This window comes from Cladophialophora psammophila (assembly GCF_000585535.1).
Source record: "Cladophialophora psammophila CBS 110553 chromosome Unknown aczJe-supercont1.7, whole genome shotgun sequence".
In the NCBI taxonomy this organism is placed as follows: Eukaryota; Fungi; Ascomycota; class Eurotiomycetes; order Chaetothyriales; family Herpotrichiellaceae; genus Cladophialophora; species Cladophialophora psammophila.
The window spans coordinates 472,034-492,724 of record NW_006912928.1 but is presented as its reverse complement, the minus strand read 5'-3'; the positions used below and the strand labels follow the sequence as shown (position 1 = coordinate 492,724).

Here is a 20,691-nt window from a genome sequence, read left to right as displayed (position 1 = left end):
TTCACACAGCTCCTGCAGGATGCCCCGGCCTGCTCGTCCTAGTGGATGCTCGACTTGGTCCTACAGCCCCGGATATGACCAGCGAGCGCTGTCCGGCTCTGGCTTCAGTACGGCGTATTGGAGTGATGAATACGGCATGGACCTCAGCGGCGGCAACAACGGTTCTTATATGAGATCTCGGGACGGAACTAGACACAAGACGACGGACTCCACAGGTATAACAATGCCACTGGTAGGCTGGGGGTACCACGGTCAGGTGCTGGCACTGAGCTTCAGTATCTACTTTCGGGTATTCATCTACCTCGCTCAAACCGCGTCGTGGCGGACCTGAAATTGGCCTGGCGAAATGATCGTACTCCATTCAGCAGGGACAGTGCAAACACTTTTGTATGCATAGCATAATATACTCGATAGACATGTCTGCCACATCTCCACCGCGTCTCAGGAGAGACTTACGAGGCCCAAAGGTGCCCTTGCCCATTGGTGTTTTCACAAATATTTGGCAATCCAAGCGGCCTGTTTCTGCACCTGTGGGAAAAGGGCTGCACCAAACGTCCCGAACTGAGGGCAATATGTCGCTACCTACATCCCTCACAACTGGGCAGGGCATTGTCATAACTGAGACTCTTACGAGAGGCTCAGAGATTCCAAAATGCCACTTCTGGAGATCTTTGGACGCTTGTTGCTGGCGTTTAGCCCTCCGAGGAACCAGCCAGCATTCTCCTTCCTCCTCGGGCGCTCCGCCAAAAGAAAGGATTCATCCGGAGTTCGAGCACTAGGGATGTTTGAGCAATGCCCAACATGGACTGCACTCGGATGGAGATCCTTGACTAAGGATTGGTGGCTGCAAAGTCCGATGATAGCCCTTCGGGGCCGCCCAGACCATCGAGGAGGCATGGTGAAGCACCGTGCAAGGAGAGAGCATGGTCTCCGGTATTACCGCAATCCAAAATGCATTGCGGATGTCGAGACTTCTGAATGGAGACCATGAGACTGAGCTTGTGCCACTGTTTTTGACAATTTTATTGAGGTCGTCGGCATTCTCCGAGGGACTTGTCCAACCTGGACCAAGGGTACCGATTTTCAACGTTTCCTTTCAACCAACATCCATTTCGTCCCCCTCGAGATCTTCCTCCTCACTCTCCCGATCAAGCTCCGCCTCCTTCTTCTCCCACTTTTTCATCGCCGCATCCCCGTCCTTTCCTTTGCTTTTTGCCTCGAAATAGGCTTCTCTCTTCTTCAACGCTAATTCGTCTCGCTTGCCCATTCTCGTAAGCTTCCCGCCTCTTCGCTTTTCTTCTAGGTTGTGCAGGATGGTGAGTTGCTGCTTCAATTTGGAGACCTCCTCTTCTAGTCTTTCGGCTTTGGATGTCTCGGCGACATCTGTTGTGACCGGGGATTGGGTTGCGGTGTTACCCGTTTCCAGAGAGCGGATGGCTGAGTCGAGCAGGGATTGTGGGAATCCGGAGCCGGTAAGAGCTTTTTCAAACTCATCTTCTTCGGATAGGCTTCTTGGCGCAGTGATCATGATATGGAGATTGTACTTCGCGGGGACGCCACAGGTACCGTTATCCTCTATCGAGGCCAATTCGAGATTGGGTTTAACAACCGTTGGGATAATGTATCCTGGTCTTTTCATGCGTGGAAAACCTTCAGGCTTGAGCATCTCGATATTGGTAACTGGTTGGCCAAAATTCGTCATCACTTGTAGAATTCGATGCTTAGCAACATCCCAGCGGATGATGGCTCCATTCCGGTGGCCCGAAAGGAGAGATGTCCCGTCATAAGATAGTGTGACACAATTCGCTGTTCCGACCTCGGCGAGCGGTTCTTTCCAACCGTCCTTATCTAAAAGCTGGATGGCCGGCAAGACTGACGGGCCGGATAGTGGAATGCTGGATGTTGGTGATTGTTGAAAGACGTCCCAGGACTGGATTCTCCCATCATTGCATCCAAAATAGATGGCTCTATCTGCGGGGTCAAGTGCGATTGAAACAGCATGAGAGGGTAACAATAGAGTCCGCAAGACTTGACATGTTTCGATATGCCAGATATAGCAAGTGCCGTCGCTGGAGGCTGATATTGCAAAATTCGTGGTGATGCTAGAGTGGCCACATGTCAACGCGCTGATGGCCGTTCGATGTCTGGAAAAGGTCTTGACAGGAGCATTTGGGGCACCGCGATTTGCATAGCTATCTGAGGATGGCGCGAAAGCGACCAGTTTTGCTAGTGACCAAACATGAATACTCGAGTCGGCAGAGCCAGAAATGATGTATTCGTTCCTGGGAGTGATGCAGAGACACGACACAGCTTGAAGATGAGAGGCCGCTGAGTTTGTTACTCTGCCAGTTGCAACTTCCCAGAGAATCAGTTTCCCTCCTTCGGTCCCTAGAACCAAGACCTCCGCCCCGTGAGCATAGGCAAGACCGGATATCCGCTCGGGAAATGGAACCGTCGCTTCTTGATTGCCCCTTTCTTGACTATAAACATTTACCACAGCTTTATCCGCTTGGGCCGCAAAGATGTGTGAGTCACTGATTGCCACACAGCCTGGTTGACTGGAACTTTTCTTGAAACCCTTGCGAAAGGTGCGTTGAGGTTGAAACTCGTGAAGGAAAATGCCTACATCTTTCAAGGCAGCACTGGCATGCGCAACGGGTTTATTTGCAGTCAATGTCGCTGCAATGAAGCTTTCTGTGAGCATGTCTCTCGGCCAATGTCGGATCGAAGCATTGTTGTTTGTTTCCTTGACAAGGCGGACAGAAGGGAAGAACTTTTCAAGAACGAGGTGCTGGTGTTGCTAAATCTGGCCCCACTGAATGACTAAGCAACTTCACGTGTTTTTGGATTTCGGCGCCAAGAAATTATGTCTTGGCGTGCGCACGACGGAAACGAAAGCGCATCAACACAATTCATTGACTCAACTCCGGCCTCTGACGAACTCAACCAACAACCACGTCCTCGCTCAACTTGCGAATTCTCTCCCGTACGACTTCTTGCAGGTGATTGACAGCGAGATGTCGACCTTCGAGCCCGTTGTAAGTTTTTCGCCGGTGACATTGCGCAAAGAACATCGAGAGAGGATTGAATCAACAGTACTGACAAGGCCTTTTTTTTTGCTTCAGGTTGTCATCGATGGCAAGGGACACTTGCTCGGTCGTCTCGCCAGTACAGTCGCAAAGCAACTCTTGAATGGCCAGAAAATCGTCGTCGTGAGATGCGAGGCTCTCAACATCTCTGGCGAATTCTTCCGTGCTAAGCGTACGCTTTTCCCTCCCATCCGCTCTGCTCGACTACACCCTGCACCGCCATTGAAAGATGCATTTGGACTAACACGAATCTCTTCTGTCTCGAGCAGTCAAGTACCATGCCTACCTCCGCAAAATCACTCGCTACAACCCAACCCGAGGTGGCCCTTTCCACTTCCGCGCCCCCGCCCGCATCTTCTACAAGACCGTCCGAGGCATGATCCCGCACAAGACCGCCCGCGGTGCTGCCGCCCTGGAGAGATTGAAGGTCTTTGAGGGTATCCCTCCGCCATACGACAAGAAGCAGCGCATGGTTGTTCCTCAGGCACTGAGGGTCCTCAGATTAAAGCCAGGAAGGAAATACTGCACAGTGGGAAGACTGGCGCATGAGGTGGGATGGAAATACCAGGATGTGGTTGCGAGGTACGTTCGATATCTCCTCTGCCCACACGATAAATATTTGGAGGCGGTTGGACCTTTCTGGGAGACGAGGGTTTCGGCTAACAGTGTTGCAACAGACTCGAGGAGAGAAGAAAAGTCAAGGGCGCCGCATACTACGAGCGAAAGAAGGCCCAACGAAGACACCTTGCCGAGGCGAACAAGTCGACTGCGGATGTGGAGGCGAAGAAGAAGTTGGCCGAGCTGGGCTACTAAATATCCACCATACCACTCTCTTGTCGAAAATCCTGCCGCGCGTCGTTGCCCCTTTCAACGCCTACGGTCCTTTACCTACCATCTTCTATCGATGGTCGAGGCATGGTGGCGAAGTCATGTTGAGCATTAGACACAGCAGAGGGAAAAAGAGTTCGGACGAGGAAGGAGAAATGGAGGCGATGCGTACCCTGGAGGGGGCGGTGACATGATGGACAAATTTCTTTAATCGACAGATCAGGAATCACCCACAATGTTCACGCTAGATGCAGGAATTCAGTTGCGGGCATCGTGCAATTCAATCCTGTTGGGGCGGTGGCAGAGAAGAGACACATTTTGTGCTTGAATGTCACCCCGGGGAGTTATGAGCTTTTCGTGGCTTTTGAAAGTACTTCAGCTACGGATTTTCATGAGCACCAAAGAAAAAAGAAAGTGATGAAACAAACTCTGTCCAGGAAATCCATTTCCCCTGCAAGCCAGGAGATTCAAATCACTGTTTCGTTTGTGAGTCTAGCTTCTGATGATGTACATGTCACCCGCGGATCGAGCCTGACTGGCTTGTCCTTCCCCATGAGCCTCGTTTAGTTCAAGCCAAGGAGGCATTCAAGAGTTGTACGTGTTGTGGAAAATCTCAGCTCTCAGTACCGCTATGCTCTGCCTCCCAAAAAAAATCCCCCCCCCCCCAAAAAAACCACTCAAATCATGAGCAAGAAAGCTAGTTGTGTGCCTAAAACCGTAGAATATTATGTGGCCATGTTGCATCGTCTAGATAAGTAGGAACGTTTATTACGCACGAGCAGGAGATTGAGGCGCCTCCATCATTGCCTCACACCGCTATCGAGGGAAACCCAACGAGGTCTCCAACCTTTCATTTAACCGGCCCGGACTAATAACTCTTGTTGCAATTGTTAGCCAGTACAAACTTATGACCCTGGAGACAGCCCGAACAGATCCAAACACCGTCTGTCAGAGCCGGAGCACTTGCATGGTGGCATTGAGGACACATCTTCTCTGCGTCGGAACCTGCTTTGGTAGACTCCGACTTTGGTTTCCCAGTCGAGGTGTCGATCGGAGGCGGCGGGGGAGGAGCATCAGGCGGTGGCTTGATAGGATTGGGGTAGTACCCGGAATCCAGGCGAAGGTGAGGGTTGAGAATTGCTGAGCGTGTATCCTGAGGATGGGCTAGATACTCGTGTGTTGGCATGATTGTTTCAACTCCGTGAACCGTGGTCGTGATGTACCCCTTGAAGGCTCTCGTGATACCGGTGTTCGAGGTGTACTGCCCGGGGTGCAGATAGGAGACTTGTCCTTGTAAAGAGTTGGTTTGACAATTCCAAAAGGGTAGGAGGCAGAAATATTAGCACTGACCATATTGGTGGAGCGGGCCAAAGAGTACCGCATTCGGAGAAGAGCTGGTTTCTGATTCTGATGGAGATGGTCCCGTCAGTAGCTTTGCTTGAGCAGATTTTCTGACGCATTTTGGTTTCCAGCCGCAGAATTGATGTAGGAACGTGCTTGCAGTTCCTTTGCTCAGGATGTTAGTCTTGCACTCACCCTTGGTAGAGGCCTCTTGCTTCTCTGACGACATGATGGAAAAGGGTCGGTGTGAAGAGTGGACTGGTAAGAACTTCGTGGATGGTCGAGGACAAAGACTTCTTGAGCAGCTAGTATGTATGAACAACATTTATAGCTAGGTCCGTTTGTTGCAAGTGACTTGCACAATCACCAATGAATCGAGAAGGGTGTCAGATCGAACCGAATGCGTCAACGTTGGTGTTGTGAAGATCCAATAGCCCGAGTCGTGGGCGGTGATTGACTCGAGGCTGTGGTATTCACCAAAAGTCGTCAGGCCGACTCATTTGGACTTCTTGACCTCAGCATTCTGGGCATCTTCCACGTAAGGGTGCTTGATCGTGAGACACCAGATATCCAAATAGTCACAGATCGTTGTAATGACATCGTGAACAAAGCTTCCGTACACGCCGAGCGCGAGGCCTAGTGACAGGAAAACAAACGCCACCTGGTAGACATCGTCACCGAGCGCACTTGGCCACAGTCCCAGTGTGGGGCCCAAACTATCGACTATGGCACAAGCCAAGGGGACCACGAGTACGTTTTGGTAGGGAAATTTGTCCTTGACCAGATGGGCCACGATCATTTGCCCAACGGAATAGGCATTCACAATTCCAGCAAAGATGATGAACGGAACAAGATGACGGTGGAGAATTACCGGGTTCAGCCAGAGATAGGTCGGTATCAAGGTCCAAGTGATAGCAAAAGGAGCCAGTCCGACGAGTGCTTTGTAAGGATCCTGGCCTCTTTGTCGTCGGGCATTCATGACGTTCAATGCGCTGCTGATGGTGTTGAAGACCAATACCAGCCCACCATAGACCATGTACCACTCGTTCCAAGCCATTTGATACAGAGAGGCCGGGACAAGATCGCTTTTGGGGAGACCGAGACTGGGCAGCATTGGCTGTTGCCAATAACTCGCACCACCTTTGAGGAAGGTGATGAAGTAGACCACAACCAAGGTCAAGATTCCCTCCACGGGGCCAGAAACTACACCCAACATCAAAGTATGGGTATGATATTCTTCCCAGGTCTGGATATAGAAGGTGAGGATCGTGCCGAAGAGAGTGAGGACAGTATTCCAAGACTGGCCAAGATTCATGGAGGCTGCGAAAAGGAGAACTTCAAGACTAGTATTGCACGCATCAACCCCTGACATTCGGTTAGCGGTGTTCACTATGTCGTAAGATACTCGCTAACCATGGTCAAACAATTCGCCCAATGGGCCGCTTTGGTGTGTCCGGCGAGCCTGGCTGCCATCCACGGCGTCAAAAGTCTGGTACAGAAACAGACCAATGGCCCAGGTCAAGTAGACCCACGGAGGGCAATCGGTATCGAGCGTCGGATTGTACCACAGCATTGTAAGGACATTAATGATCACAAAACTGAAACCTGTCAAGGTAATCTGCTCATGCGTTAGAAGGGGTTTTACAGTCGAGACTGGGTTCCTCGCACGAGGTTGGGCCTGAAGCAGTTTCAGTATCACGTTGTTCACCGGGGAGAGTCGCTGTACTCACGCCATTGACATGGGAAAGAACTTGATGACAACATTGGTGTAGAACGGCTTCAGCACATATCTTGACACAAGAGACTTGTCCACCCCGGAGTATTTGTACTCATGGAGCTTCTTCAAGTTTCGCTGCCTGATATACACCATTTCGAATTCTTCTTACAAACCTGACACGCGTTGAAAAGAAACTCCCCAAGAGTAGAAATCGTGACGGAATTGACCAGACAAGAAATCGAAACCGGAACGCGAGGAATTTGTCGACCGAATCCTGAAAATGCACGTATAGAATGAAAAAGAAACATTCGAACGGGATCCGGGAAATTGAATTGTTGGCAGTTGCTCAAAACGCCATTGTGAAGTGGGCAGCACGTGAGATCACGTGAGATCACATGGTATCACACGAGCAGGCCACACTTTAATTTTCACCTCTCGACATCGACGTCCTCAACGACTTCACCCTTTCGATAACATCGGCTTTGATTCTTTCACACATCGAGTCGAAGCGATGCCAGTCTCTGGAATAGCCGAATCTTCTCGGACCGGAAGTCGATGTTACATTGCAGCGGTGGCTGTTGTCGGGATCGCTTGGTTCGCCCCCCCTTTCTGAAACGCTAACCAAAGCAATATCTAGCTCAACTTGTGCTGAGTACAGTACTCGGTACCGCGAACTTACCTGAGGAAATTTGGTCGGCCCGGAGCACCCTTCCACTCACAGCCTGATCCCAAAGAGATTCTGTTTTCCTTCCCAAGACATTTTCTGGGTGGAAACTTCAGAGAGCCGCTCTTCAGCCCGATCCATGATGATGGAAGGTTTCACCCAGCCTCTTCAAGGTGGGTGGATCCTTTTTGACAGGAGTGTCACCAGTAACATGCCACTATTATCCTGTCGGTGAATATCTCCTATTTTTCTCCCATTTTACGCATGTATCGAGGTATTCTCTGAGGGCGCGGCAGCCGATGTCTATTCAGCATCTGTGACTGTTTGTGCCCTCCTATTGTCTTCTACTGTTGTTTCTGATTGTCAAAAGTTTGCTTATTGATGCTTCGTTTGGCTCTGGTATATATTCTCCACATGCGAACCATGGTGCTCTGAAACTTTAACACCCACTGTCTTTCCTCGCCTCCAAGTATATAAATCATAATCTAGCTTGATTTCCCTGTTTATCTGGATCTCGACATCACAAGCTCCGCGCTCCGACACAGATTCATCTCGATACACATACGGCTTTCACTCAATACTCTTGCTGGGACAGACCAACCCTCAACCCGAGTTTCTCCAAAGCAAAGCCTCAATAGAATGGCTTCCCTTACCGCCAAGCCTCTGGACCCTGCCCTGATGACCCGCGAAGAGCTCCGTTTCCTTACAAAGCAGCCCGATTACAACACACTCATTATCGACTCACGGGAGCTCAGACGCCGAATCTGGCTTAGTGAACCTCAAAGATGGACGACCACAAGAAGCCAATGGCATGTTGGTCTAGGAGATCTCGACAAACTTCCTCTCGAATTACAATTATATATCTTTGCCTCAACTCCCGTCAACAGTCTCATCGACCTCCGAGCCACCAACTCCCATGCCAAACAACTCATTGAGCAATGGGAGCCATTCAGAACCGTCATGAGCTATGGTCCTGATGCAGTCCGCGCACTCCTGGCTACTAACGCCGGTTGCTTATGGACAGTACCCCAGCTGGTCGACGTCCTCTTCACTTCTGAATGCGAGTTCTGTGGGGAGCATGGAGAGATATTGCACTTGTTGCAGCTCAAGCGCTGCTGCTTTCAGTGCCTCTCTCAAGAGCGTGAACTCCTAGCAGTCAATCTCGGCTACGCTCAGTACACCATGAAGCTTTCCCAGGCCGAGCTGAGAAAGCTTCCGCAACTGGTGACCGTCACTCAGAACTCCTTCTGGGGTTTCCCAGCCCAGAAAGGTCACGTTTTCGACTACAAGGCCGCCTTAAACTTTCTCCGACGGCAAGGGCCTAGGGCATTACCTACTCGGGATCAGACAAAATCAGCAGTTGACAAAATCACGCTGGTCCGGACTGGAATCGAACTACCTGCAAACCGACGCAGTATCCAACCACAGCCGCATTCATCAATACAAACCCGCCGTTGCCAAACACCTTTGTCTCTACTGGCCGAGGAAGTCTCTCCGCCTGAAACAACTTACGCACAACACGCCTGTGCAGTCCGAATTCCCGCCTTAAGGCGCCAGTCTAGGCGCTTTGTAGACGGCACCCTCCAGACGGCTGTCTCGAAATTCGAGGCGGTCCACTGTGCCGGGTGTGCCTACTACTGGAACTACCACTCATCGTTGCCATGGCAGTTTCACCGGCTCTACCGACATCAACTGGGACTTGTGGACACAGAGTTCACGAGACATCTGAAACACTGCGTGTATGCTCGGCTGCAGTGGAGACGGATCCACAATCCGTGGAATCCGTTACCAAAGGAGGACATCGAGCATGTCCTGAGGCACTTCAGGCTATCGTTTCTTCCAAGACATAGCAGATTCACTTTCACCGAGGCGAATGCCCTGTTTGAGACTATCCCAGACGAAGTTGTCACGCTGATGGACTCCAGCGACACCGACTCGACTGCCTTTCAGCCGCAGTATAGCTGGCCAGAGCTCAAGAATGGCGACGACGAGCCCGCAAACAGCAGACAATCACGAGCCACTATCTTGCAACTCGAAAGGTTGAGGAAGCTCGCGCGCCTTCATCCCATCGACAAGCGAGACCACTACTGGGATAGCTTAGTGAGCCAAGAAGCAGTCAGCCAAGCAAACTGGGCGTGTGCAAACGTCCAGAGCGGTAGATTCTCTCTCTTCCGTGGACCGACTTCGGTTCTGTTACAGAAGAAGCGACTATACGAGAAGAAATTTCGAGCGGAGGGAAGACCAAAGGGCCGACAGCCGGAATGGGGATTTGGTTACTTCTACCTTTGAAGCCTTCAGTAGAGAGAAGCACACCGCTTTGCCTGAGGCTAAGTGACTTACTCGAGTACAAACCACACAAACTCTTTTTCTGCTGAATTGGATCGATACTCCATCCACAACCTCACGACAAGCGGCGGATTGCCGGACTGACAGCCTCAACACAAAAAGACCGACGTCCTTGCAAGCAAAAGAAGGAACTCAATGGAGCCGGTCTAGCCGGTCAGCCCCAACCGTCACACTTATCACAGTGGAGAGGAGAAATTGTGCATCACGAGCTGGGAGTGTGACAAGGCTGATCGAGCACGTCAACCAGTATGCCATTGCAGATGCACTTATCGGGTGAAGGGAAGCACCTTTGTTTGAGGACGAGAAAAGGACGTAAGCAGAGCCGGGCACATCAGGTTGCCATCAGTTGGTAGGCTGCGTCGCACGGGCTCTGACAGTTCTTGGCTTCTGGCTGACTTGCAGAACAGGGGCAAAGCAGAAGTGGACAATGCTGAAGCATACTGGCTGGCCGCTGAACTGCCCGGACACGAGCTTTACGACTGGTTCACCAAAAACAACTACGCTGACTTCAAAGATGTCTTGGATAAGCGCGGAAGCTGAAGTCCTCGCCCTTGCGATTGTACCGCCTGGCCCCAGCAGCATCTTCAAGTTGGAACTTATCATCATCAAAGACATGATTGCCGACAGCAAAGAGACTTTCCTGAACCCAATGAGGAAGCTGCATTCACGTTCCGCAAGCTATGAAAACTCACGTCCGCCAGCATGTCTCAATAATCACATCAGAGGCAAAAGGGAAACCCTGGATCTGACAACCAACAATGGAGGAAGAACGAATCAACTGGGAACCGAAAAGCTACCTCACTCGACGGGAAAGAAATCGTCCTCAACGATCCACTGCACAGCGCCAACACCATATGGTTATACCACCAGCGGAAGCCATGTCCCTGAAACATCTGGCAGCAGGGAACACCACCATATGGATTTGCCGACGATCAGAGAAGAAACGAAAAGCCACTTCTCTGTGGAAACGGCGCGAAAGCATCTTGGCATGGTGCAAACAGGGATTCGAAGCAGCATGTCCAGAGACAGAAGTGCATCAAACATATCTCTCATCCAACGGAGAGGAAATGAGAACAACCTACCGAGATGAACGGACAGAAGTGGAAATGGAGGAATATTCCGCAACACGACGGATACGCGAATTTTAAACCAACGACAACGGTTGACACCAATGGGGAGATGTATCTATCAATGCCATCCTCCAATCCACATGATGACGCGCGAATGGGACACTCGAACCATCTCCCCAATATAAATGGATTCGAAGCGGGAACGCTATACTTCGATGGACATAATTGTCCACGGCTACCTTACCTGGGAGGATAGTATCATCTACACATGGCCTCGCTGATCGGGAGGGATTCATAACAACCGATATGATATGCCATGGTATGACACAGTCTAATACGGTGCTAGATTGAAACACACCAAAACAATGAAGAAATCTCGCCAAAAAAAAGGGGTTATTATTGCACCGCGTTGAAAATTTCACTACTACCCTTCTGAATGGCAGAAGATAAAGGTGAATATGAATGGGAAGCTCCTTGTACATCAGACAGCATGATTGCCCCTCACGACCCTGTGTTGCGAGGTCTCTGCCCTATGTCTCACTGTCTCTGTGTCTCTGCTCCTTTGCCCAACAAGCCTTCTCCTCCTCGTCCTCGCCCAAACTTCCCGCTGTCTCACCGAAAAGAAAAGCGCGATTAGTACCATCTAGGCCGATAGTCTGGCCAGACACTAAGTTCCTTCCTAAACCGCTCTAAGGCGTGACTGTTCCCGTCGAAATCGACGCCGGCGCTTCTGAGCTTCTTGTGATCAACCTCACCGTCGACCCAGTCGGCGTCATATTCCATCTCGTCGCTCCAACTCTCGACCAACTCCTTGACCTCGAGGGGGAGCTTGATCTTGCTCCGGCCCTGCCACCAGGCCGGACTCGCCACGAAGGCCAGCATGATTCGCGGGTCGTCTGTCAGGTTCGGCATGCCGGCGTGCCAGAGCCGCAGGTCGCGGATGATCAGGCTGCCCTTCTTGGTGCTGACCTGCACGGGCGGGGAGTGCTTGCGCCGCTGCTCCAACAGTTCGGGCTTGATGGTGAGGAGCTCCTCGCACTCCTCATCCTCCGACCGGCTGTGCGCTTCGTACACGGAGACATGGTGGCTGCCGACCCAGACCTCGGTGCCGCCGTTCTCGGGCGTCACGTCGACGAGGTTGATGTTGATGACGTAGGCGAACGGGAAGTATGCCGGATGGGCGAACTCGCAGTCCGAATGCACAGGCTGGCGGCCGTGAGGCGGGGCCCTCAGCGCCGTATTGCCGTTCGCGTAGTGGATGACTGGTCTTGGGCCCAGGACGGCCGCTAGGATGGCTGCTGCAAAGGGGTTGCACCATATGTCTTTGAACATGAGAGCTTTTGTAGGAGGAGGGGCTTGGTCCATATTGCGCGTGTGCTTGCCGAAGTTGAAGTGGTGATCAGGGTCAGAGGCGATCTCGAGTGCCTCTGGCGACAACTTGGCGTTCAAGGTATCGAGGTGGTCAGTGTCGATGGCGTTGTCCAGGACAATGATGCCATCTTTGTGCAAGAAGGCAGCGCCTTCGGCAATGAGTTCAAGGGTTGGTTTGCTTGACCTGCGCACTTCTTCGGGGATATGGATGGTATGTACCTCTTGGTCGTGGACGGGAGTATACGAGCCCATTTTGATTCGTGTTCCACACAATCCTCACATTCAAAATGAAGTTTCCGTCGCGACAGCGTCTTGCCCGCTTTGCCGAGAACAAAAAATAAATAAGATCTTCGCGGCACGTCAACCCCTGCCCACAGGCATTTCGACTTAAGAGAAGAGAGCCAGTTCCACCCTACCTCACATGGGACCAGGACGTTCTAGCCGAGGCCACAAGATGCAGGCTGCAAATCGAAACGCCTGTAGGGTGTGCTTATCATCGATGTCCTACCACGTTGCATTATCGATGATGAGGGGTATGCGCCTCACGGCAATTACCAAGGGGGAAAACGGAACAGAGAACAAGATAGAGGCGGAGGCGGAAATGACCGATCGTCTCTATACGGTGAGTCAGAAAGCCGCATGCGATATATATATCAAGGACGGGAGGGGCATTCAGTGACAGAGTGCAAGACTGGGGCGCCACAAATGCTGTCCGAAAAGGGTCCAAGATTACCTCTTTTAGATCCCTACCATGCGGCCTATTATCGTGGCTCTTCTCCCGATTCTGTCGTCCCCAAATAGGATTGAACTTTGCCGATGGCAGATTCAGTTTTCCCTGAATGGTGTTGATATTCCTGTTTTGGTGCTCACGACACAGTAGCAGCATCGGTCGTCCTGGATTATATTGATATTTCCCTTCTCGTCGGCCCAAATGCGAAGAAATCTAACCTCTCATGTCTCACCAAAGGTAAGCAAGAGAGCAGCCAAGCGAGAATAGCGGACAAAGACCTGCAAGACAAAGGACGTATAAATATGGCCAAACCTTCGCTGCCGACCTGGGGTCTACTGGCGTGACCACTTGTATCTCTCTATCCCGCAACATTTAAGGTTCGATAAATTTGGGTCTTCCGAAGTAGATGCTGATCATTTGGCAAGATTTCAACAGCTCAAACAGATGTCACTCAATACCTGGCCGCCAAGAATGGAGTCTGATTCGCATATCGACGCATTGTGAGGAAGATGGCGTCCCCTTGGTCATGCATATCCACTATCGCGCGAATACGGGCCTTTGGGATTCCCTGTTGGTCAAAATGCTCGCCAAAGCCAGAACCGTTATCATATTGGACAATGCGGGAGTTGGTCGCAACTCCGGCGAAGGTCCAGAAACGTTCCAAGGGTGGGCTGATGACCTGATATGTTTTGTCGAAGCTCTCGGACTCAGGAAATTTGATCTTTTGGGCTTCTTTCTGGACGGCTATTGTGCTCAAATGACTGCACTGACGGCGCCACATCTCATCCGCAAGTTGATTCTTAGCAGTACCGACTCAGCAATTCCATGGGCAGATTATGTCGCCGGAGTCGTCTGGCCGCGGGAGGACCCTTCAGCTGAAGCACTGAAAGTGCTTGCAGAGGCAGAAACGAGTGAACACGGCCCCAGAGCATTGGCGTTTTCCATGTTTGACGACGATGATCAAGGATATGCTGCCTTCAATCAAGCCTGGGCAAGCGTGCAAGAGAGAAAGGCAGAGTCTCTCATTCTGGACCTACTGTATCGGTATGGTGCAGCACAGAGGCAACTCGAGGCTGCGATAGATTCGTTCAATAAAAATCCTCGAGCAGCTTTCGACCGAGTGGGTGAGCTAAAGACGCCGGTTCTCGTCGCCAATGGTGATAATGACATGGTGATCCCAACCAGCCAAAGCTGGAAGTTATATCACCAAATTCCAATCGCTCAACTCATCACCTATCCTCATGCTGGTCATGGGTTCATCTGGCAGTACGCGCAGCTTTACGCAATGCACATCAACATGTTTCTTGCGGAGATGAGTTTGACCCATATCTGTCCAAGCTGTAATCGGGCCGCTTGATGGACATAGAGGTCCATCGATGACTTGCCAAAGTCTCAGTCCGTAGTCCTCTTGAAGTCTATCCATCCAGAATACTTTCTGAAGATGACCTTTAACATTTTCCCAAGCGAGGAGATCATGGTGGAGACTTCGGAAATGCATCAACCGTGACCGAAACCAGAAATACTCGTCCGTGTCGGTAGATACTAGTCCTCCCATGAAAAGAACCCAGAGAGTCAAACCATCGGGTAACATATCGGGGTCAACAGCTAGCACGGCTGCTTTCAGTTCCCGGGAGATATGGCCGGAGCAAAGCCTGGTGAATGGGACTTCTCGGGTGAGCGTTTGTATGAAGATCAGTGTTGCTATTACGCATACTCTTTCGACATTCGCCTGCTTTGGGTTCTGTGACCGTAGCAAATCGTGCTGAATGCAAGTCACATCCTCGTCGAAGGCAAGAGGGTCGACGGGTGTTAGGGTATCAGCCGCATGGTTGAGGGCGTGGCACAAGTAGGAGAGTTCGCTAAGCGCATTTGATACGACTGGCGTTAAACTGAGATCAAGGATCGTAGGGTTAATAGGCGCCATGGCCGAGTGAAGGACCATAGCACGATAGAGAGACTTGGTCGTTCTGGCCGGACGAGGGAAGTGAGGATGTGAAAGAGTATCGACAGCACCAATCGTATCGGCTCGATAGATCTTCATGTGCAGCACATCCCTTACGGCTTTGAACCCTCCTCTTGCACGTATCATCTCAGACATACCAGCAGCATGCATTTCCCACTTTTGATGATTACCAAGGTGGTTCTCACATAGTGCCAGGCATGAAACAGCACCAATGGTGAGATCCGAATATTTCCCATCATGTAATCTGCGATTTAGTCGGTTGAGAATTACTTTCATGAGCAGATGCGAATCCTTGAATGTTTGATGGCCGGACCCCATGAAGAAATGCGTAGCGCAAGAGAACAGAATAGTGTGAAGAGAGACCTCGTCTGTCACAATTGCAGGCAGCCATATAGTTTCAATGGGGTTATAGGTGAGCGGCACCCTTCTGCTGATCGGGTACATCGCCGTAGCAAGGCGCGTAGGATCTTCATCGGCGTCAGCGCTAAGATAGTGATGTTTGGTTGAGAAGATACATACAGTAGCTCATGAACTGTTGGAAAGAGCTCACTTCAGGATCGATAACCGTGTAAAGCGCGGTGGCGGTTCCAGGGAGTGTCCGTTTGGGAAAGATTGCATCCTTACGGACCTCCTCTGAATTCGTGGAACAGACTGGAAATTTGACATGTGTGTTTTCTCCTTCTTTCCCCGCCCCTTCATCCTGGTCGCACGTCTTCGATTTGACATGCTGCTTTCGTTTCTTCACCGAGGGTTTGTAGGCCATAAACTGTATTTGCCCTGGAACTTTTGGATTGCCCTTTGCGTGGGTCTCATTGTTCTTGACTTTCGGCGGCGACGCTGATCTGGCTCCGGCCGGCCCTTTCGCAACCTTGATGGTGACTTCAGGAACGCGCGAGGTTTGAAGATCGAGTTCCTGAAAGAGTGCGTCATTCTTCAGCTTCTTTTTGCGCCGTTGCCATCCTCTGTCCACCATGAAAAGCGGCTGAGACGGAAAAATCACCGCTTCCCCAGCCATGGCAGTGAGTGTCACGAGGTTCTTTGACAAATGAACTCTGACATCTTAAAGCGCGAAAATTGATGTTGATTCAAGTCGAATTTAAAAGCTCAGAAAGGCCGGAAGGCCTGAACTCGTGTAAGACGGATGACTAATCGATGTCTGCTTACAAGGCTGAATATCTCAGCCTCGTCGCCCTTATGTTACATAGAGCCTTTCTTATCAAAACTACTAACACGCGATGTCCCCCTCGCGCGATCTATCAAGATCTGAAGTGTCTCTAGGCACCAGTCAATCGTAAGAGCGGGCATGAAGCTCTCGCCCGACGATGTGACCAATTCTCGACGAGATTCAGCCCCCTCGGCCGAGAACTTCGCTGACCTGCAGCAGCAACAACGTGGAAATTAGTTAAGTATAAGTCTGCCTTGGCCAATCAACAAAGTAATTGCAAATGAAAGCAATCTTGACTGGACCAACAGAGTTTATCGGCGGAAACATCCTGGAGCAATGCAATGCCCATGCACAAATCACATCGATTGTGGTCCTCTTGCGGCGTGCACTGCCTGATCCGGCTATGCGTAACTTGAAGGTCAAGGTTATTGTTCTCCAGGACTTCTCGAACTATTCAAATTCAGTCCTGCAAGAGCTCAAAAGACGCTGACTTTTGATTATGGTAAAGACAACGTACTTTCAGGGCGCAAATCAGAGCCTAAATGACTGGCGCATTTCATAAAGGCGCTAGGCGTCTACTGGGTACAGCGGCAATGAAGAGATGGAAGTTCGCTATCCACTCGCATTTTGTGAAGCAATTTCCGTAGTGCGCAATGAAGCTACTAACAAGTTGTTCCGAGTCGTCTTTTTGAGCGGCGTTCTTGTGGTAAAGGATCAGAATGCTTCTCTGTGGTCTGATGGCGGACCTCGCAAGGCGAAAGTAATGCTTGCTGCCATGCACCTCGTAGGAGACTTCATCCTCTATCAGCCTTTTCAGGGGGTCGCGGAGACAAGGCCCCTGGCCTTTTCTGACGAGCAGAAACAAAACGGGCAAAATTGCGAGACATATGTGGTCAGGCCCTGTGGCGTGCTGCACAAGAAGAAAAAGGGCATTATCACGGCCAGATGCCTTAACAAGTTCGTGATCGGCGTAGCTGAGCTGGCGGCGGCAATGATCGAGATCGGTCTGAAGAGAGATTCTAAGGACAGGATAATTCATGCAGCGTTGTTGGAGAAAGGAAAAGCTGTGCTCCAGAAAGCCAGGTGATCATTTCGAGACCGACCTGATCACTGTTGCACGCTTCGTGGTCTGAGGCTGGGTTGGCTTGCAAGGTGGTGAGACAACGGTTGCCATGATGAGCTCCTGTATTGAAGGGCTTTAAGCTGCGCCATTCTTCTGAAAGCTGCACTATCTGTCGCTAGTTTCTGTGATCGCTGGGGGCAGGCCAGACCGCGGAACAGCACCCGTGCATGGGGCACTGTCAGACAAATCATAATAGTGTTTATTGATGTCAAATGAACAGCTGGTAGTGACATGATAGATAGTTTTGTTGCTGCACTCATGAACCATTGTATCATGGTCATGGAAGCTAGAACCGCATCAGCGATCCCAACCTGAACTAGGCTTCTAGGCCATCAAAATCCCCCCACAATCTTCATCGGCGAAAGAATTATTCATGCCTCATTGCGGAATACTGTAGCAGGGTTGTTGCTCGGAGCTCTCGGCCGAGCAGATCTCGCGGCACGTCTTCGATTATGAGAAGACAAAAAAGAGACCTTACTCTCTCCTGTCAGTCCTTTTTGTCAGTCCTTTGAAATTGGCAGGGTCTTCATCTCTGAGGCGTATTTTGTCTGGTTTCGAGGGAGAAATTCTCTTGCCATCCCTAAACATCATTTGCGTCCCTTTGCTACCATTAGACAGGATTTTGACTGTCGGTGTTCCAGCCCGGGACATCCCACAAGCTGAACGAGTCGCCCCAGTCAGGAATCGTGTCGAAGTCCCACGCTTCCAAGGGAGGGACCCAACCAGAGTCAGGCACTTTCGCTTGCTCAAATGACAAGTGATGACCATGGACAGGTCGGTCAAGGATGCCGCTGAAGTTCGGGCCGCTTTGAACGCCGTTTGACTGAAGCAGACTGTCGATTGGATCGTCTTCGTTGAGTGTGTTCTGAGCAGCGGCAGCTGGCGTCGGACCAGCCGGGGTGTTACTTCTGGAAATAACGATCGGCCCAAAGAATGGGATGGTGAATCGCAGTGTGTCGCTTGTGTTGCGATCTCTGTTGCTATTCTTTAATTCTAGAAGCGCCTCCATAACCTCAACCCCCTGGCGCGCCATGAACTCCCGTGGTCCACGAGAGACTGTTCGCATTGAATCGACGACTTTGGAAACCAGTTTCATGTCTTTATCTCCATCAGATGTGGCAGTATCTCTTGTCGCGGATTCAACCCGGTTCAGTATCAGTGTCACAGCCGCAATGACTGTACCAAAATCAACAATGCGAGCCGTATTTTGAGTGTTGTTTGTATCTCGGAGAGCAAGGTATCTGCGAAGATGCTCTCGCGACGCATTTAAGCAAGCAAATCTGCTATACTCAAACTTGCTGTCGGTGAACGCTCGCAGCATCCAAGGTATGTGCAAGATGATAGTGATCTGATAAAACCATATCTGATTCATGACCAATTTGAAAGAATCCTCGTGTGCTGGGGAAGGATGTGGGGTGTGTAAAGTTGGAATTTCCGTCAGCATATCGCCCATGTCCTTTGCAAGCTTCTCAAGCTTTTCGTCAATATCTAGCGTGGTAGTGTACCCAGGTGCTGGATCTTTTTGGTTACGTGCGGCAATCAACCCGGCAATCACGCAAAGTCTGCGCTCGAAAACATCAATGAAATCGATGATAGGCACCATCACACCATCTTCGCCAAAGCAATCACTTCCAGCGCCACATGGAAGCCCAAGGATAGGAGCCAGAAAGCGATCAAGCATGACGGTTCGGGTCCACATCATGGCATTGGCTCTGTGGCTGGCACCATCGCCATTTGAATTCCGGATACAGCTGAGGTAGCTCTTTTGCAATCCCAGAAACTGGGCGGTGTACAAAGCTCGACGAGCAGCCAGCCAGGCTCTGCGCAGGTTGCCATCATTGATATAGAATAGGCTCTGCAGAAGAAGGCACTCCAAACCCTCCATCGTACAAGCAAAATCGTCTTTCGACGTAACAAGATCCACCACATAATACAGATACTTCTGTAGCACAGTTTCGATGGGTGAGTTGAACTGGAGTCTCGAAGTGTCAAATTCTGGAGGCAGTTGTTGGATGAGAATTGCAAAATGCATCAATGTGCGCGCTATAGTTAGTGGTGAGCCTTTCGACAAAATAGCTATCTCCAAATCTGCCTTCGTCGATCTTTCCGTGGCAGCATAGACCAACTGCCCAAGGCCCCAGGCGTTCTTTTCAGATATTATATCAGCATGTTGATTCAGCGCGATGTTTCTAGCACTCACCGTGGAAGCTGCGATCAGATCTGCATCGTCCTGTGTGGGAAGAAGCGCGCTAAGTACAAGACGCAGCTTCTCCAGCTTAGCATTGAGCGGAATACCAGAAACCTGGGATGGACTGCGATATTCGGGCCCACTTGACGGGGTAGACTGCTCTTGGTGGCCAAACTGTTCCCCGTAATAGTTAGCCAATTCGAGAAGAGGATGCTTGAGCGGCTTATCAAACGCACGACTGCATTGTCGAACAGAGATATAAGGGGCGGATGATTGTGCCCTTCAATCGGTGCGGTTATTGATCCATCCCCGGATCCCACATTCAACGCAGCCTCGACGGCATCCAAGGATTCAACGTCTGTCAGCTTTTCGAGGAGAGATTCCACACGTCGCAATCTTGCGCTGAGCTCGAGATTGTAAGAGTCGGGAGCGCCACTTGAATGTTCCCATTTCTCGCAAGCAATGCCCCGCGCGGCACAGGCGGTGCATATGTCTGATGCATTGGAACTCAAGTCACACCGAATCTTTCGCCTTCTGCCTGCGACTTGTTAAGCTGGTAGAAGCGGACATTGTCAAGGGTATGGAACTGACATTCGAGACAACTATTCACTACTCGTCGAATCTTCTTCCGGAGAGGCTCCATATTGACGCTTTCTTATGGGTTTAGGCTAGTTTGTCCAGTTCAGGCTGCCCCGTAAGCAGGAGGTTTGCGATTTTGCAAGGTCCGCATTACATAATCTGATATTGCGCTATATTGAGATGTGGCCGACCGCATTACGTGTCCGGTCTTACTACCCAACCGTACCAAATCCCTATGCCACCACCCTAGCACCTCCTGCACCTCCACCTCCAACTTCTCCTCCTTTTCAATGTAACGATAACATTCTGATATGCCATCCATCGCAGATCCCCGCCTCGATTAAGGGTCGGGACTGGCTGTCCGGGACTCAACCTGCGATTACTTCTCCATGCAACAGTGCAATCGCATGGGTTTGCCTCGATGATCCCGGGACCGACCTTGCCATCCTCGCTTCGATTTGGAACGAGTCAGACAATGAGATGGACGCTATCACCGAGCCAGAAGAGCAGCAGCCGC

At 50.8% G+C, this 20,691-nt stretch overlaps 10 protein-coding genes across 10 annotated transcripts; 4 read left to right on the top strand and 6 right to left on the bottom strand.

Annotated features, from left to right (window-relative positions):
* Positions 1-1,096: 1,096 nt before the first annotated feature.
* Positions 1,097-2,704, bottom strand: A1O5_05191 (uncharacterized protein; the record flags this gene model as incomplete). The annotated part of the gene is made up of 1 exon (XM_007745793.1): positions 1,097-2,704. The coding sequence occupies one exon, from the start codon at positions 2,702-2,704 to the stop codon at positions 1,097-1,099; it is 1,608 nt and encodes a 535-aa protein (XP_007743983.1).
* A 313-nt stretch (positions 2,705-3,017) lies between these two features.
* A1O5_05190 (60S ribosomal protein L16) lies at positions 3,018-3,902 on the top strand (the record flags this gene model as incomplete). The annotated part of the gene is made up of 4 exons (XM_007745792.1): positions 3,018-3,038; positions 3,126-3,261; positions 3,359-3,671; positions 3,767-3,902. 4 exons carry the CDS (start codon positions 3,018-3,020, stop codon positions 3,900-3,902), a joined length of 606 nt encoding a protein of 201 aa, XP_007743982.1.
* Positions 3,903-4,785: 883 nt separating this feature from the next.
* A1O5_05189 (uncharacterized protein) lies at positions 4,786-5,487 on the bottom strand (the record flags this gene model as incomplete). Its single annotated transcript, XM_007745791.1, has 2 exons — positions 4,786-5,207; positions 5,268-5,487. 2 exons carry the CDS (start codon positions 5,485-5,487, stop codon positions 4,786-4,788), a joined length of 642 nt encoding a protein of 213 aa, XP_007743981.1.
* A 267-nt stretch (positions 5,488-5,754) lies between these two features.
* A1O5_05188 (ethanolaminephosphotransferase) lies at positions 5,755-7,128 on the bottom strand (the record flags this gene model as incomplete). The annotated part of the gene is made up of 4 exons (XM_007745790.1): positions 5,755-6,623; positions 6,672-6,876; positions 6,927-6,936; positions 6,989-7,128. The coding sequence occupies 4 exons, from the start codon at positions 7,126-7,128 to the stop codon at positions 5,755-5,757; spliced, it is 1,224 nt and encodes a 407-aa protein (XP_007743980.1).
* A 1,150-nt stretch (positions 7,129-8,278) lies between these two features.
* On the top strand, positions 8,279-9,928 carry A1O5_05187 (uncharacterized protein; the record flags this gene model as incomplete). The annotated part of the gene is made up of 1 exon (XM_007745789.1): positions 8,279-9,928. The coding sequence occupies one exon, from the start codon at positions 8,279-8,281 to the stop codon at positions 9,926-9,928; it is 1,650 nt and encodes a 549-aa protein (XP_007743979.1).
* A 1,760-nt stretch (positions 9,929-11,688) lies between these two features.
* A1O5_05186 (uncharacterized protein) lies at positions 11,689-12,678 on the bottom strand (the record flags this gene model as incomplete). The annotated part of the gene is made up of 1 exon (XM_007745788.1): positions 11,689-12,678. The coding sequence occupies one exon, from the start codon at positions 12,676-12,678 to the stop codon at positions 11,689-11,691; it is 990 nt and encodes a 329-aa protein (XP_007743978.1).
* A 1,058-nt stretch (positions 12,679-13,736) lies between these two features.
* On the top strand, positions 13,737-14,513 carry A1O5_05185 (uncharacterized protein; the record flags this gene model as incomplete). Its single annotated transcript, XM_007745787.1, has 1 exon — positions 13,737-14,513. The coding sequence occupies one exon, from the start codon at positions 13,737-13,739 to the stop codon at positions 14,511-14,513; it is 777 nt and encodes a 258-aa protein (XP_007743977.1).
* Positions 14,514-14,776: 263 nt separating this feature from the next.
* A1O5_05184 (uncharacterized protein) lies at positions 14,777-16,134 on the bottom strand (the record flags this gene model as incomplete). Its single annotated transcript, XM_007745786.1, has 3 exons — positions 14,777-14,821; positions 14,871-15,586; positions 15,639-16,134. The coding sequence occupies 3 exons, from the start codon at positions 16,132-16,134 to the stop codon at positions 14,777-14,779; spliced, it is 1,257 nt and encodes a 418-aa protein (XP_007743976.1).
* A 751-nt stretch (positions 16,135-16,885) lies between these two features.
* Positions 16,886-17,371, top strand: A1O5_05183 (uncharacterized protein; the record flags this gene model as incomplete). Its single annotated transcript, XM_007745785.1, has 1 exon — positions 16,886-17,371. One exon carries the CDS (start codon positions 16,886-16,888, stop codon positions 17,369-17,371), a length of 486 nt encoding a protein of 161 aa, XP_007743975.1.
* Positions 17,372-18,017: 646 nt separating this feature from the next.
* On the bottom strand, positions 18,018-20,238 carry A1O5_05182 (uncharacterized protein; the record flags this gene model as incomplete). Its single annotated transcript, XM_007745784.1, has 4 exons — positions 18,018-19,553; positions 19,608-19,769; positions 19,832-20,133; positions 20,187-20,238. The coding sequence occupies 4 exons, from the start codon at positions 20,236-20,238 to the stop codon at positions 18,018-18,020; spliced, it is 2,052 nt and encodes a 683-aa protein (XP_007743974.1).
* Positions 20,239-20,691: the final 453 nt, after the last annotated feature.